This window comes from Camelus ferus, chromosome 4, assembly GCF_009834535.1.
Source record: "Camelus ferus isolate YT-003-E chromosome 4, BCGSAC_Cfer_1.0, whole genome shotgun sequence".
Lineage (NCBI taxonomy): Eukaryota > Metazoa > Chordata > Mammalia > Artiodactyla > Camelidae > Camelus > Camelus ferus.
The window spans coordinates 53,604,649-53,620,112 of NC_045699.1; the positions used below are offsets into that span (position 1 = coordinate 53,604,649).

The following is a 15,464-nucleotide window of genomic DNA, read 5'->3' on the forward strand; positions in this document are numbered from 1 at the left end:
TTTCTTCTCCCTCACCAAACAAAAAACTCTGCCTAATTAAAAAACACGAACCCAATCCGCATACTAGGCAGATGTCTGTGACTAGAATGGAACAGACTGGAAAAGTTATATAGTTAACAAACATTATATCAAAAAACAAAGCAACACAATGGAGTGGTGGGAGGGTCAATGTACCCTAAGTCAGGGCACAAAGACAAGGCTGACACTCCGATGCCACAAGCCTACTACTGTCTTCCTCTGCACCCGGGGCCAGAAATGTCAATGTCTTCAAAGAGCAGACAAGCAAATATGCGAAGGCCATGGGTGTAGTACCACAGGGACCTGGGGCTGTGGCGGGGGGGGGGGGGGGAACGACTATGGTTCTCAGGAGAGTACATGCCCTACCTGAGGGTGTTCCCATCCAATCCGAAACAAAACAACAAATAAGTAAAAACAAACCAAACCACCAGAACAATCAATCAAATAAAAATCCCCCCTCCCCCATTTCAGTCAAACCATCCGCAGGCCCTGGGTTGCAGGCACTTCCCAGCTCCTTACTTCCATCAACAACAGCCACATTCGCCATGTCACTCGCATTATCTCCCGAGCTCCGGTCAGTCGTCCAGTGCCAGTCATAGCAGAGGTAATGCCAGCCCTGACAGACAACATGCAGCCGGTACGGGGTCACTGGGTCCCACATCAGAGACACAATCTTGCTCTTCCCACACAAGCTGAAGGGCAGGCTCTGTTTGAGATACCAGTGATAGTTTCCAACAGTCCAGAGCTGAACTGCAGGGGGAAAACGAGAGGAAGGTCATCAGAGGCAGAGGCCGGAGAACCAGACTTGACACCACTTGCTAGAGAGGGAAAGGGACACTCTCTTTCTTTTTCAAATGACCCTTTCTGCTCAGTCTCTTCATTAAAATAATAATATTAACAAGTAACTGTTAAAGTACAGTTTTTCATGAGGATAAAATGTTAAGCATCAATAAGGCCAGAAGCATACATGTTCATTTTTGCCTCTACCTTTGAACTTTATGATCGTGAGGATGGAAGGCTACCAGAACAGGACAGGGCTTTAGTAAGTTGTTTTTATCATAACGACATAGAAGAAAATGTGGCGATTAGATTAAAAGCAGGAAAACACCCAATCCAAGAGCACTAGACGAGCATCACTATGCTGTATTAAGCTTAAGATGCGTACTCTTTTCCTCCAGGTGTTTTGCATGCTGTTACATCCAAGGGAGATTAGCATGCAATCACCTTTTCAACATCTATTAAAAGAACAAGACCTAAACCTGGAGGGTGCAGGCAACAGGGAGAAGTTGGTCAAAGAGTACAAACTTTCAGCTACAAGCTCCAGGGATCTGATGTACAGCACAGTGACAAGAGTTAACAATACTGTACTGTACACTTGAAAGTTTCTGTGAGCGTAGATCTTAAATGTTCTCACCATAATAATAACAAAAATGGTAATTATGTAAAGGATGAGTTAACCACCCTTTTTGTGATAAACATTTCACCGTATCTGCATGTATCAAATCATCACATTGCACATCCTAAATGTAAACCACGCTACATGTCAATTATATCCCAATAAAGTAGGTGGAAAAGCCCTAATCATGTCAAAGCCAAACTTTATCAAACAGACAACACGCGTAAATGGAGATTTTAATTATATTAAGGAATTTCTTTTCTTTACACATCTCCCTGCTTGCTAATTCTTACCTCAGCAATCACAGCAAATCCAACCAAGCTCTCTGACCAGGCTATTACCATACTTCTACCTAGCTCTGAGTTGTTACATTAGACCACGTGCTCATGCTCTGAGGACAATGATGTGGCTGTTCTTGTGTGACACTTTTATCCTGAGCCTATCACAGGGCCAGCCTTTGACATCTGGTTATCAATGGTTCTCAAATCTGGCTGCATGTTAAAAATCACCTGTAAGCTCTTTTTTTTTTTTTTAACTAAATACCAATGTACAGTCCCCATTCTAATATACTGAATGCAACTCTAAAATGAGGTCTGGGCACTTTTTTTCTAAAGGTGCAGCCAGGATTGAGAACTATTACGTCAAAAGAATGAATGAATAAATAAGCCTCTTGATAACATTTCAATTAAAGTTCTACTGATTAAGAAGTTTGAAAGCCACTTAGAAAATAATCAAGGAAGTGAAAAGATTTATTTAAAAAATGTTCAGTGCACTGCTATTGATGATATGGAAAAATTATGAAACCTTAAATATCTAATAGCGTAAGATTTACTAAACTGTGGCACAAATGAATACACAGCGATTTAAAATAATACAGATATTATAAAGCTGCAGGTATCATACCTACATATTTAACAAAAATGGGATCACAGCTATACAGAGATGTATACATAAAAACCGGAAGGCAAATTTTAACAGTGATTATTACTGAATGATAGAATTATGAAATAAAATTTTTTCCTCTCGTCTTTATTTTCTAATGTTTTCACATATTACATATACACTGAAAAATACATATTTACAATCTGATTTATAATTTAGAAGCTACAGAAGATTCCGACTCATATCTAATTCCATTTCTCTTTCATTTCCACAGTATTCCTTTGGCTACTATTTTGATTTCCTACACCAATGCCATCCACGCACAGAAAGCACTGATGACTCATGATGGTTAATTCTGTACGTCAACTTGACTAGAATATGGTGTCTAGTTGTTTGATCAAACACTAGTCTAGATGTTGCTGGAAAGGTATTCTGCGCGTGTGATTAACCTTTATAATCAGCTGACTTTAAGTACAGCAGATTATCCTCCATTATGTGGATGGTAAGACTTTATGGCTTTAACAGCAAAAACTGAGGTTTCCCAGAAAAAAAAAAAAAAAGGAATTCTGCCTCAAGACTGTAACACAGAATCCCACGCGAGTTTCCAGGCTGTCCCACAGCTTTTGGACTCAAGAATGCAACATCAACTCTTAACTGAATTTCCAACCTGCCAGCATGCCCTGGTTCTAATTCTCTAGAGAACCATGACTGATACCTAACTGAAGTCCATAAATAATCAAAGCTGACCACTCCTGCATCTCCACCCACCCCCTCAGTTATCTTTGATTCCACTACAGGACTAAGTGGCAGGGATAAAGGACACTCCATAGCCTACTACTTTCAACTACATTTTATGGGGCATAAGGCTGAGATAATACAGCTGTCTTACCATAGGTTTTTAGGGTGGAATTTTCCTCCCTCTGAAGGTCTTCCAGCCAAACTGCAAGCACAGTGGAATCTGCATTCCAGAGAAGGCCATTAACCTAGTAGGGAAAAAAGACCTGTTACTGGCCTTTAACAAATACTTCAAAATCTTTTTAACAGCTAAATTCCCTGCTCTCACACTTGAGTTGATCCCTAGCTGTAAATTACTAACCCATGGAGCCATTAAACAAACCTGCTGTCATAGGTAGAGGACTTTAAAAAAAAAAGCATTATGCTTAAATACTTAACTGAATTCAAGATGACATTTTTAGAAAATCAGGGAAATTTGAATAGGGACGTGTTAGATAATATTAAAGAATTATCACTAATTTTGTAGGGTGTGATAATGGAATTATGGTTATATAAAGAAAAATGTCCTTTTTTTTTTAACGGAGGTACTGGGGATTGAACCCAAGACCTCATGCATACTAGGCATGCGCTCTACCACTGAGCTATACCTACCCCAAGAAAAATGTTCTTAACTGTTAAAGAAATGAATACGGAAAATATGACTTCTAGAATTAGAACGCTAGGAAATTGTTTTAGAGTGGGTATAGACCAGAGAGTGGTGAACAGATGAAAACAATTTTGCAAAATGCTGGTACATACCTTTTAAAAATAAAAGGTACATAGGAGATCATTAAACTCTTCACTCAATTTTTAGTATATTTAACTTTACATAATGAAAGATTACCATTTGATGTGTTTCTGCTCTAGCAAAGATCCAAATGGTACACAAGCTGCTTAAGGTTTAAATGTTATAAATGAGAAGTATCTATCTTGGAGAAATTATGCTTTTGTCAAAATAAACAATAAAAACGAGCATTTCTATTTCCTCTCTGTGTTTTATCTAGGGTAGGAAGAAACGCCATTTCTTCTTTGCAGAAATCTCTTTGAGAAAAACAATTTCCCTTTTATAAAAAAAAGTTCAGTTGTAAGAAGCCACTATTTTTACTCCTATTTATTCTGGGGCTTCTATTTACACAACCATATCAAATACAAACCTTCTCTAAAGCTATGGAAGGTCCTCTAAATTTGATGGTGAAACAACTCAGGCACCTACCTTGACCTCATCTTTGAGGAAAGGAAGTGTAAACTGTCCATGGAGAAGTCCATTTTTCTCAAAAAACACAACATCCTGCTGGTTGGGTTTATCTTGTGTGGATGCAATCAAACTGCCTGAGGGCCTTAAATCAAACCCAGAGTGTCAGAACAGCCAAAAGCTCATTCAGCTGGCTAAGAACAAGATGAAAGTCAGAGAAACAATTTTTTTCAGGAAAAACAAAAAGGTTGGATCCAAGGAAGTTTTAAACCCCATGCTCCTTGGCAAGCAGTCACCCTAGTGTGGAACTGTATCTGCCCAGAGGACAGAAAGCCTTTTCCTGATTTTCACAAAGGCTCTATTTGCCCACAAAGCCTCATAGACTTAGATTGCACTTGGGTGACTTTTTTTTTAAACCAATATATTATTTAAACCATTCATAGTATAGTGTCCTATAAAACCATAATCTATTTCTCCAATTATATGACTTCAGCAATATTCCAAGCTCAGCTAGGTATTTTTAAGACTTCTCAGTTTGAAAACACATTAGTAGCCTCATCCTGTTTATATATTTTTTAACATTTTTTATTGATCTATAACATCCTGTTTATATTTGTCTTTAGAGTTTTAATTCAAATATAGTTCTCTCTTCGCTCTATCATACCAATTGCCACTAAAATACCAGTGGGAAACAAGATGTCTAAAACCTAGAAACCTACTGGCATTGCATGTAACAGATGCAGGAGATAGTTCTTCTGTGATCAGGACAGCCACACATCAAAAGCAGGCTGTGACTGGTACCAGGATACTGGGCCAACAGATGAATCAGGCCGGAATCCAGCCCACACGTTCCTCAGCAAACAGGTCCTCTTAGTGTGGGATTTTGTGCAGAGGAAGGAAGATCTATTCCTAGTTTCCACCAAAGCTCCGCCACCCCTCAGAGCTTTACAGACTACAACTTCCCTTCTAAGCACCACTGTCTGTTTTACGCAATGGCTTCATGTAGACCCTGCCTATAACCTACAAAATGTGTGGGCCTTGGAAGGATGAGGTCTGTGAAGCTCAGAATCTACTACCCAAACTGAATTCAGACTCCAGGGAACTAAAAAAGAAAGATACAGACTTACAGCCAAATGCGAGAAAGTAATAATCTTTTTGTGTTTTATAAACACCTACATTCAACAGGTACCACTACCCCTACCCCAGTCCCAAGAAATTCTCTGCGGAAGAAGTTAAAAGGTTTCTTCTCCCACTCACTTCCAAGCCAGAGCAGGTCCCAGTCCTGCCACAGGCTCACTGGTTGACTGTAAGGCAAACTCGCGGTTCCACACTCTGACCTTTCGAGCCCCTGTGCAGTAGGTAGAGTGAGGGAAAAAGGGAAAGCATTATGATAAATGTTGTCAAGTCAGAATTTCCAAACAGTTTCCTTATTAATAAAAACTATCATGGTTTTACAAAGCCAATTAGATTAACCATGTTAAAACTTCATATTCGACAGGTAGGAGGCTGGGCCAAACAGCCTCCAAGAACTCTTCTAATTCTTAGTTCTAAATTCATTTAACATCTAAAGCAGCACATCTTTATCTCATATAGGTAATGAAAAGAAAACCCTCAAAGCAAAAGGAAGAAAAATTTCCTGAACTTAATCAGAGTAAAAAGAATTTTAACTGCAATTTATTTCCATACCTGTCTCTGGGCAAACAACACTCACAGCAAAAAACTGTCCATCACCACGCCAGGTAACTTGTGGTCTGTGGTCATCCCAGGGCAAAGCAGACTCGTGCTAAAGACAGGAAAAAACACAAATGTCACTGAGGGCCTTAAGTGGCCCAGAATCAAACAAGCTGCAAGCTTTAAAAGTTAAATCTTTTATATAGGGTTTAAGTTATCTAGAAAATCAGCTGCACAGAATCCTCAGGAATACTTCCAGAAGGGCCCTTAGACCCAGAAATCATCAAGAAAAAAGAACTTAAAACAAAACAAAATCCTTCTTTGGACATTAAAAAAAAGTGGCTCCAAGCACAGTAACACAGAAAAGAGCTCCAGATCTAGATACTGAAAATAATGAGCTGAGGAATCTAGCAGGTAACTATGATAAGGAATTAAATCTTTAAATTTAAGAGGTAGTGTTTTAGTTATTGTGTAAGCTTTGCAATAGTACAGAGAAGAGTTAAGAAGATGGGAGGAAGGTGGGTAGGGAAGAGCCAGAGGGGATAAAGCCAGCAACAGTGATGGAAACACACAAGAGCCCAGAGTTGCAGCAAAGAATGAAGAAAGGTTTCCAGCGCCACTTGCATCTCAATCCCCAAGGCCTTGAAGACAAAAGCCAATTCTGTGGGGCTGGGGACAACTGACCACCTGAGCATCCATCATCACACCCCAGTGACAGACTAAGTCAGAATGGTGCTAGTGCCACAAGGTGCACGGTAGGGAAATGCATGCAGCCTAACAAGATTTACCTCAATGAAACTGCCCTATGGTACAGGCACAAAGCCTACTGTGAAGCATTGAGAGACAAAATGTGAGTTATACAGAATATAGATAGAAATAAATTAAGGATGGAAAATATAAATGGCAGGCAGTATATTATTTCCATCTATTCTAGAAGGACAGCTCAGGGAAATTTCTACATATAATATAAACAAAATGCTTCCATTTGCTCAGGCCCATATCTTGGGATTATCCTCAATTCCTCTCTCTCATCCCACATCTGATTTATTATCAAAAATCCTGTGGCTCTATCTTAAAAACGTATCCAGAAAGAAGGAAAATACAGTTTCATCCAGGAAGAGAAATCACAAAAAGGTTATCTAATAGAAAAGTATAAAAACACACATGTGAATGATCACAGTGAATGCAGGACAGCAGCTCCTTCTGGGGAGGAAGGGGAAGGGTATCAGGGAGGGATACAGAATGCTTCCTTTCTGTCTGTGATGATTTATTTTTTAAAATGAATACTGGTAATAATTATTCTCTTCATGAAAAAAGTAACAAAGCAACTTGGCAATAAAAAAGAAAACAGGATCTTTCTAGGATGACTCATTCCCTCAGGGCTCTAAGCAGCTTCAGTTTTACTAAAGCAGATGAGATCTGTCCACTGTCACCCTCTACCTGGACACCTAAGAGTTCCTAGTGGGTGGCAGAACTTCTGTGTGTTCCAACCAAGGTTTTTTATCCATCAGACCAACCTTACCATTTGCATCTGAAACGCTGATTGCCTGCCTTCTGATCCATGGAACTGTGTCTCCTTTCGGCCCCAGCCAACAGTGACAAACTTGCCTAGAGAATAAATGAATGAGAACATGCAACACAAGCAGTGAGCTACCTGAAATAAAAGCAGTTTCACTGCTAGTCTTCATGAAGTTGGATCCTCTGGGATCTCTCAATAACTGACCAGAAGTCAATATTTGAAAAAACCTATGTTCTGCATTACATGCCACAGTGGTTTCAAGACTTTGAAATATCCTTGTTTTGGGAGAAGCTTTACTGCCATCATATATACTCTAAATTCCCTTGATGACAGCCAGCAATCCATCCCACTTTACAAGTAAGGAGAATGAAACACGAAGACTTTCTGTGATACGTCTACAGATAACAAAACAAATCCTCCTACCAGATCACTCTGCCTCTAGTCTCTTCCCACCCCATCAATCCATCAATCTTGCACCATTAAAAACTTTAATGGCTGATCCCCTATAATTCAACATCCAAATTCCCTAACAAGTTTAACCAAAATCCCTCCCATTTACTTCATTCCATATTCATGTCCTGCCACTAAGCAATGCTGAAGTACTCACGGTTGCCTGAATAAGTCATGATGCATAAAGGCTTCTATGAAACATCCCTGCCTTAGAATGAACTAAGTCACTTGCTTGGACCACTCCTGAACCCTCGACCCTCATCTATCCAACACCAGTTCAGCCTAGACTCAGGTCAAGTTGGCCTCCTCTGGGAAGTCTTCCTTCCCCATTACTCCCTTCCCCTCCTTATGCTACCCTAACACCTGCACATCCTGTTAATTCTGAACTAACAGGACTCCTTAAGGAAAAAGCCAAATTATCCACAGCACCAAACACACTGCTGGGTTCACAGTACCTACTCAAGCATTAAAATTATTTTTTTTATTGAAGTGTAGTCGGTTTACAATGTTGTATTAATTTCTGGTATATAGCAGTGATTCAGTTTTATTTATGTGTGTGTGTGTATTCCTTCTCATATTCTTTTTCATTATAGGCTACGACAAGGAACTGCATACAGTTCCCTGAGCTATACAGTAGGACCTTACTGTTTATCTATTTTATGAATTATTTTTAACCAAATAAATGATTAGTTTTTCAGTTGTTGGAACAAGAAGGCATAAGGTTAGATCTCAGCAAAAGTTAAAATACCATCCCCCTCACCCCTCTTCTAAATTAGGCCAGCTATCTGGTGTCCTCAAGTTGGCCAGAGCTTCCTGTACTCAATAAGCATCTTCATTCTTCTCCTCTTCAGTACTCCCAAGGCCTAATGCCCACATCAACTTAGCTAGATCTCAGCAAGAAAACAATCTGAGGGTTCCCATGAAAATGCAGGCTCGGATCTAATCAGCAGGAACTGTAACCAGCCTTCTTATTCACCTCTCTTGTTTTCTCCCCGAAACTGTACCTGAGAAATGCTCTCCTTATTCTAGTTAGTTCAGTCCTTTCCATCAAACCCCCAGGTTAAGCCTGTCTTGGGGTCTGGGCAACAATGACTCAGGTGACCTTAAGCACAGATTTCTACTCCTCAGGTTGCTGACAAAGCCAAATCTCAGACTGGAGAGGCACCAGAGGCATGCTTTTAAGATCTGGAATGGACTAAAGGAACTGGGCTATCAGACTTTTAGTAAGTCAGGGTTTCAGTTTCACAGTTCTTTGGGCTTACAACGCAGCTATCAGTGTGCAAGAAAATGATCAAAACTGAGTGGAACTTCACGTCACAAAACGTTTCAAACAAAGCAATACTCACTTTCACCGAAGTCATCCTGGTGGATCTGCTGTTCCATGATTGGCTCAAAGTTTTTTGTCATCATAATTAGGGTCTGTTGACCTTGGAGGGGCACAAACAAGAATGATTTTGTTCTCATTTAGCAAATCTGCCATATCTATGGCACTGGAAGCTATAAGAGTTGGAGTGGAGGAGTTTACAGTCAGAACAGGGAAGACAGAATTCATTTAAAATGGTTTGACTCTCATTAAAAAAAATAGTTTTGGGGGGAGGGTATAGCTCAGTGGTAGCATGCATGAGGTCCTTGGTTCAATCCCCAGCATCACCATTAAAAAATAAATAAATCTGATTACCTACCCCAAACAGGGGGAAAAAAAGTTTTGACTGAATATCACCTGGTGCTTATTCTCAGCTACTTATGGATAAATCCATATAGCCTTTCTCTAGTAACTTGAACAATTTAGTCACCAAGATATCTCTTCAAACATATACCTCATAGGTGTCCTAGTTTACAGAAACTCATCTGGAATGAAAAGACTTAAAGAGAAAAAAATAGGAAGAGCAGTTTTTAGGATTAGTTTATTTTATATAGCAACTCTTCCTCTTAGAGTAAATTAAAATAAATATTGCTGACACTGTAATTTACAACTATGTACTTAGCAACAACTTTTAAAACATTAAGAAGTAAAACAAGTCAAAAAGAACACATTCCCCCTAGATTATCATGCTGGTATCACTGTTGCAAGAATTTTTTTTTTTAAAACCTAAGCAGCCTAAAACTTAAGTCTGTGAAATATTTTTATATGTTTATATAATCATGTTTTATAAAGGTCAAGAGTTAGGGACCAGTGACATGCTTACCTGTGGCAAGAAGCACCAGCTCTTGGTCAGGACTCCAACTCATGACAGAGATACCACTGGCTACACTCCCAACACATTCCAGCTGAGCAAGACATTTTAAAATGTTAAGGGAGATATGAAAACACAAGCATCTAAGTAAATATTTACTATGACCTTAATCAAAACAATTAACAACAAAACACACAAAGGTCAAATTACTTAATTAACATCTATTCAGAACAGGTGTTAAGAAACTAGGCATGCTACAAACCACAGGGACTGGAAGTGACTACAGCCACTCCATTCCTCCCATGAAGATTACAGATGCCTCTAAGTGGGATTAGGGCGTAACCAAGGCCTCTGGGAATTAAGTGGGGGCTCCAAGCAGGAAATGACAAATGGCCCAGGAGAGTTCAGGAAAGCTTCTCTGAGGAGGTACTTTGAAGGGTGGTAACAGGGCCAGGAGAAAGAGACTGGGGGAAAACGTGGTGTTAAAACACAAAGTTATAAAGAGAGCAGTTGAAATCAGCTGTAACTATACCACAAGGTATGTGCACACGTGCACACACACATACAGGGGAATGATGGGGATGGGAAGAGAGGCTAGAAAGAATTTGGGGAACAGACAGCGAAAGATCTTATAAGGCACGAAAAGGAATACGGATTGTCTTGCAGACATTCCAACACCACAAATAGGGAGGAGCTCAGAAACTAGAAAAAAATTCTACAAGATATTTTGAAAGTAAAAGCATACCTTTTAAGTATGAGAAATACTAATTAAGTTGTGCTGGCTTTGATATTTCTCACCATGAACTGAGAACAAGATTTATTACTGCACTAAATGGGATCATTACAAGCAAAGGTACGAGATTTAGACTGCCAGAGTTCAGATCCCAAGGATAACCTGTTTGACCTTGGCCTGGTTATTTAAGCTCTCTGTGCCTCGATTTCCTCTTCTGAAGAATGGGAAAACAACCACCTGCTTCAGAAGGTTGCAGTGAAGATTAAAAAACAATTCTGCATGAAAAACACTTGAAAAAGTGCCTGGCACACTGTAAACATTTAATAAATGTCAGCTGCTATTATTATCCTATGATTAGTGATAAAATTCTTGTGACACATCAATGTTAAAGCAATCATAACTAAGGGAGTAATCAAGGAAGTTTAACAAACAGTCAAGAAGGTAAGGATAGAAATCTAGAACCTCAGCCTTATGCTGGAGGCAGAAAAAGAGGCAAATGGCTGAAATCTATCTCCTCTGGTAGTCATAAAATGTGTATACAATGACAGTGTATCCATCACCTTAGCACCTCTAGTTCAGGGACTCTAAAGTTAGCCATCAAGAAGAGGCTTACTCAGCATTCTAACAGAAAACAAAATCCATATAAATATGTCAAAGACTTCCTAAATTGAGATCAACGTTACAACTCAGGATCAGTTTCTAATAAGAAGTGAGCTACACAAGAATGACCAGGTTTGGGGTTTCTTCACGTTCTTATTTGGAATGCTCTAATTGTTCTGATTAGTAGACGCAACAGACAAAACTGAGTTTCAGAAGAATTCAGAAATATAGCTAAAGCCATCCCAACAACTTTTTGTAAAGAGTTATATAATGCAAAGACCCTAATTTGCAAAATGCTTAAAAATAATGGCTCCTGATATTTTAAAATCCTATGCAAAACAAGTGACATGAAACTAAATAAGGTGTTTTGAGGACATCAAGATTTCCTCCTCTCTGGCCTCTTCCACTTACCTGGTGTGTGCAGAGATTGCAAAGTATGACATCTCCAGAGGCTGTGGCCACACACACAGACTCGTGATCCAGCAAGTCCTGGACACCCACAATGCAGCCACTCCCATCCTCTGGGAGAAAGCCTTCTGTCACCAAAGGAATTTCATTTTTCACCTTACACCAAAACAAACAAATAAGAGAATGAAGCCAATTTATGTTCAAGAATAATTCATAACATTTGCAGAAATAAAATACTTTTAAAATGCTTCTTTTAAAATATGAAAGCTTTCAAAAATTTTTTTCTAGATTAAAATCCAAACTTTCATTTGAGAACTATCACAACTCAACCACCTTTAACAAGAAAACAAATCCTGGTCTCTTTGAAGCTGTGCAATAAAACATGAAGCTAATAACTATGATTTTCAAAGATTTACACAGAATGGGGAAAAGGGACTAGGAACATAATAGTAGCAGAATGTAATTAAGGGAAGATATCACAATCAACCTAAAGAGCTTTTAAATATATATGCTCAGGTTCCAGCAGTGACAATTCTGATTTAGTTGTGTGGGATGGAGATTATTTTCTAAAGTTCTAAAAAAGGTCTGCAGGCAATTTTCATTTCCATTTCCAGTTGAGAGCTGTTATAAAGAGTAGTTACGTGGTAGGAAGGGTAAAAAGTAGGGCACCCATATAAAACATTCTGTCACAGTTTGGCCAACTTAAGATTTAAAACAGAAGCAGAGTTAAAGATAGGGTAGTGTGTAAGTTATGTTTAGTATGATATCAGTATAAAGCAAAGAGAGAGGGGATTTAGTGGAATATGAATTCAGTAAGCTTTAAAGTAAAGACTATCTGAGGAAGCAAGTTTGGGGGGAAAAAAAAGTCAAGGATCATGCCAAGTGCTAGCATTCTCCACCAAAAACTTACTTCTCTTGTGACAGGGTCCACCTCTATCAGTCCATGTTCTGAGCCAATGAGCACTGTCCCCTGTTCAGTTCGGAGAGAGAAGCACTGAGGTTTCCCTGGAGCCTGAATATCCCTGAACTCCAGGGTCCGAAGTAACTTGAGATTTCTCATGATACAGTGACTCCTGAAAGGAAAGTACAAATACCTCTTGATGAGCTTAATTTTCTCAATAGGAACAGCTCAACAGTGACAAGTGACACTCCAATATAAGCAAAATGATTCAGGGGGCAGAGAAGTCATAGTTAGAATATCCAAGGGGAAAAAAAAAAGACCCCCGAACCCATACAGGGATGAGTGGTAGCAACCTGACCAATTGTGTATATCCATGGTCTACAACTGGAGGCTGTAAAATCTATTTTATGTTCTTACTTTTTGGAAGATGCAAGATTCTCAACTGCAGAATTTTTTCTTCAAATTAGATTTAACATCAGTTATTCTTCAGGAAAGTTGAAGAGAACACATGAATGAGAAATCATTTTATTTTTGCATATGAGGATATCTTTCTTATCTGACAAAACTTATAAAATCATAAAAATCCACATGTATATACTGGCAGTTGAGGAAAGTCTAGAATAAAATTACTTTAATATCACAAGTACATTTATTTACAAACCAGCTTTATATGTTCATTAAAAAATTAAAATTAAAATCAAAGACAGAAATAAAGAAAAGTACTGCTTTCAGGGAGAAAAGAAGATACTATGAAATTACAACAGTTTCTTTCAAAATGATGGCTAACATTGGAGCAGTTTAATGACCTGACTCTGCTTTCCTGGCCTGGTTTTCACCAGGGCAATAGAAAAAGTGAGAAAAGAATGATAAATAGAAAACTCACTTTGGTCTGGAAAAATCAGATTTGCTTTAATGCATAACATTATCTAAGAGGAAAACCAATGTTAATGTGCTGGATATTTATAGCCAGATCTCTTTAAGGTTTATAACTGGAAGTCCCTAACTTATGTTAGGGGTAAGAATTACACAGACCACACTGGCCTTACTGTCACCTTAATCCACAGTGAATTCTCTCACCTTGCATTTCATATATATGATAATAAAAGAATAAAGATGAGTTAATCCTTATATTACATAGCAGATAAAATGTTAAGTGTAGTATGAATGAGACAACATATAATATAAACATATTATGTGGGTTAAGAGGAAGGCAAGACCACACATAGTGGGAGTGAGGAAGAGAATCAAGGCAGACAATAGTTTTGTCAGCTTCCATTACATTTATATTTAAAAACTTATGGAAATTATTTGAACCTGTATTATACCATGCAGGCTTTGTGTAGGGTGTGTGTGTGTGTGTGTGTGTGTGCGCGCGTGTGCATGTGTGTTTGTGTGTGTGTGTGTGTTTTCCCCTTTTTTGGGGGGGTAATTAGGTTTGTTTGTTTGTTTGTTTGTTTGTTTGTTTAATAGAGGTACTGGGGATTGAATCGACGATCTTGTGTGTGCTAAGCACACACTCTACTGCTGAGCTACACCCGCCCTACCCAATACCATGTACACTTTTAATTTAGATCTAATTCTATACAGAAAGCTTAAGTTTTTCAAAGCATGTAAAATTTATATTATCTTTCATCTTTTAGCATCATAAAGATGACTACTGACATAGATCTGAAAGGATGGGTAAATATGAGATGAGAGAATGTCTGGCTAGAGGGGAGTAAGCAAGGGATAGAGTAGCAAGAGCTGAAAATAGGCGACAGAAGACCAGATGCTGCTTTACCTAGTAATAAAGCTGCTATTATTGCCATGGTCAGATCATCAAAATGTCTTCACATCCCTGCCTGTGAACTTGTTTTGTATTCACCAACAACCTGTGGAGCTTTGGGATCCATAGGCTCCAGCAAAAAAATTTGGAAGGTAAAGGCAGAAGGAGCTGAGAAGGACTCACTTTTTCCTGTTACCTTGCTGTTATGCTCAATGACCCTCTAGCAATGGGCCTTCATCCTTGCAGGGGCCCTTGGTCCCAGTCTCTATCACTCCCAGGACCACCTTCATCACAACGACCCCATAGGTAACAGCACTAACCAGGCAGGTGCCCCCTCCAGATGCCTGAAATCCAGTAACAAGGAGCTCCTCCTCTGAATTCGGGAGTTATCAACACCAGCTTTACAACGCTGCTCCTCCAAGGCTAGGTCACAATAATCCCAATGGCTTCCCTTGCTTTGATCCCCAGACCTAGCTAAGTGTTGTAACTTCTTCCATCAGTTTACTTGTTATGCTACTTCACTGTTCCCTTTTACTTTTTGTTCCTCCAACAGCTATTTAACCAATTCTTCATATTAAATTCTGTTGAAATACTGTGTGGCTTCTGCTTTCTTGACAGGACCCTAACTGACAAACACAGCAAACAACCTGAATTCTCAAATCACTGAGCTTTCAAAATCACCGGCCAAGGTCAGTGCATCATCATTCATCTCCCACCTCCCCAACCCTCCCAACCCTAAAATGAGCCTCTATATTTTCACTTTTATCATCCTTATTCCCTTATCGTCTCAGAAGTGTCCCACTCCTTTCCAAGGCCACAGAAGGCATGTCCTCCAAACTCCCCCAGGACCTCGGCCTATCAGTACCATTTCTTTTCATGTCTGCAATCTCCAACTCCCCTGCCCTCAATGACTCAATCTTTCTCAGCCCTTAAACGTGCTAAAGATCTCTCCACATTAAAGATCAATCCTGAATTCTGTCT

The 15,464-nt window shown here is 39.1% G+C and overlaps 1 protein-coding gene and 1 non-coding gene across 2 annotated transcripts in view; both read right to left on the reverse strand.

Moving 5' to 3' along the window:
- The window catches only part of ELP1 (elongator complex protein 1), a 52,913-nt gene that overhangs the window by 36,183 nt on the left and 1,266 nt on the right, over positions 1 to 15,464 (reverse strand). Inside the window, exons 2-11 of the mRNA XM_032478140.1 lie at positions 12,728 to 12,890; positions 11,821 to 11,973; positions 10,089 to 10,170; positions 9,249 to 9,329; positions 7,456 to 7,541; positions 5,949 to 6,045; positions 5,520 to 5,610; positions 4,284 to 4,407; positions 3,186 to 3,279; positions 538 to 768 (exon numbers count right to left, since the gene is read on the reverse strand). Of these exons, the coding sequence (XP_032334031.1) occupies positions 538 to 768; positions 3,186 to 3,279; positions 4,284 to 4,407; positions 5,520 to 5,610; positions 5,949 to 6,045; positions 7,456 to 7,541; positions 9,249 to 9,329; positions 10,089 to 10,170; positions 11,821 to 11,973; positions 12,728 to 12,877 (1,189 nt within the window). The 5' untranslated portion in view covers positions 12,878 to 12,890. The remainder of the gene's footprint in view (positions 1 to 537; positions 769 to 3,185; positions 3,280 to 4,283; positions 4,408 to 5,519; positions 5,611 to 5,948; positions 6,046 to 7,455; positions 7,542 to 9,248; positions 9,330 to 10,088; positions 10,171 to 11,820; positions 11,974 to 12,727; positions 12,891 to 15,464) is intronic.
- Positions 3,611 to 3,682, reverse strand: TRNAT-AGU. Its single transcript has one exon. It is a non-coding gene; the product is annotated as a tRNA-Thr (tRNA).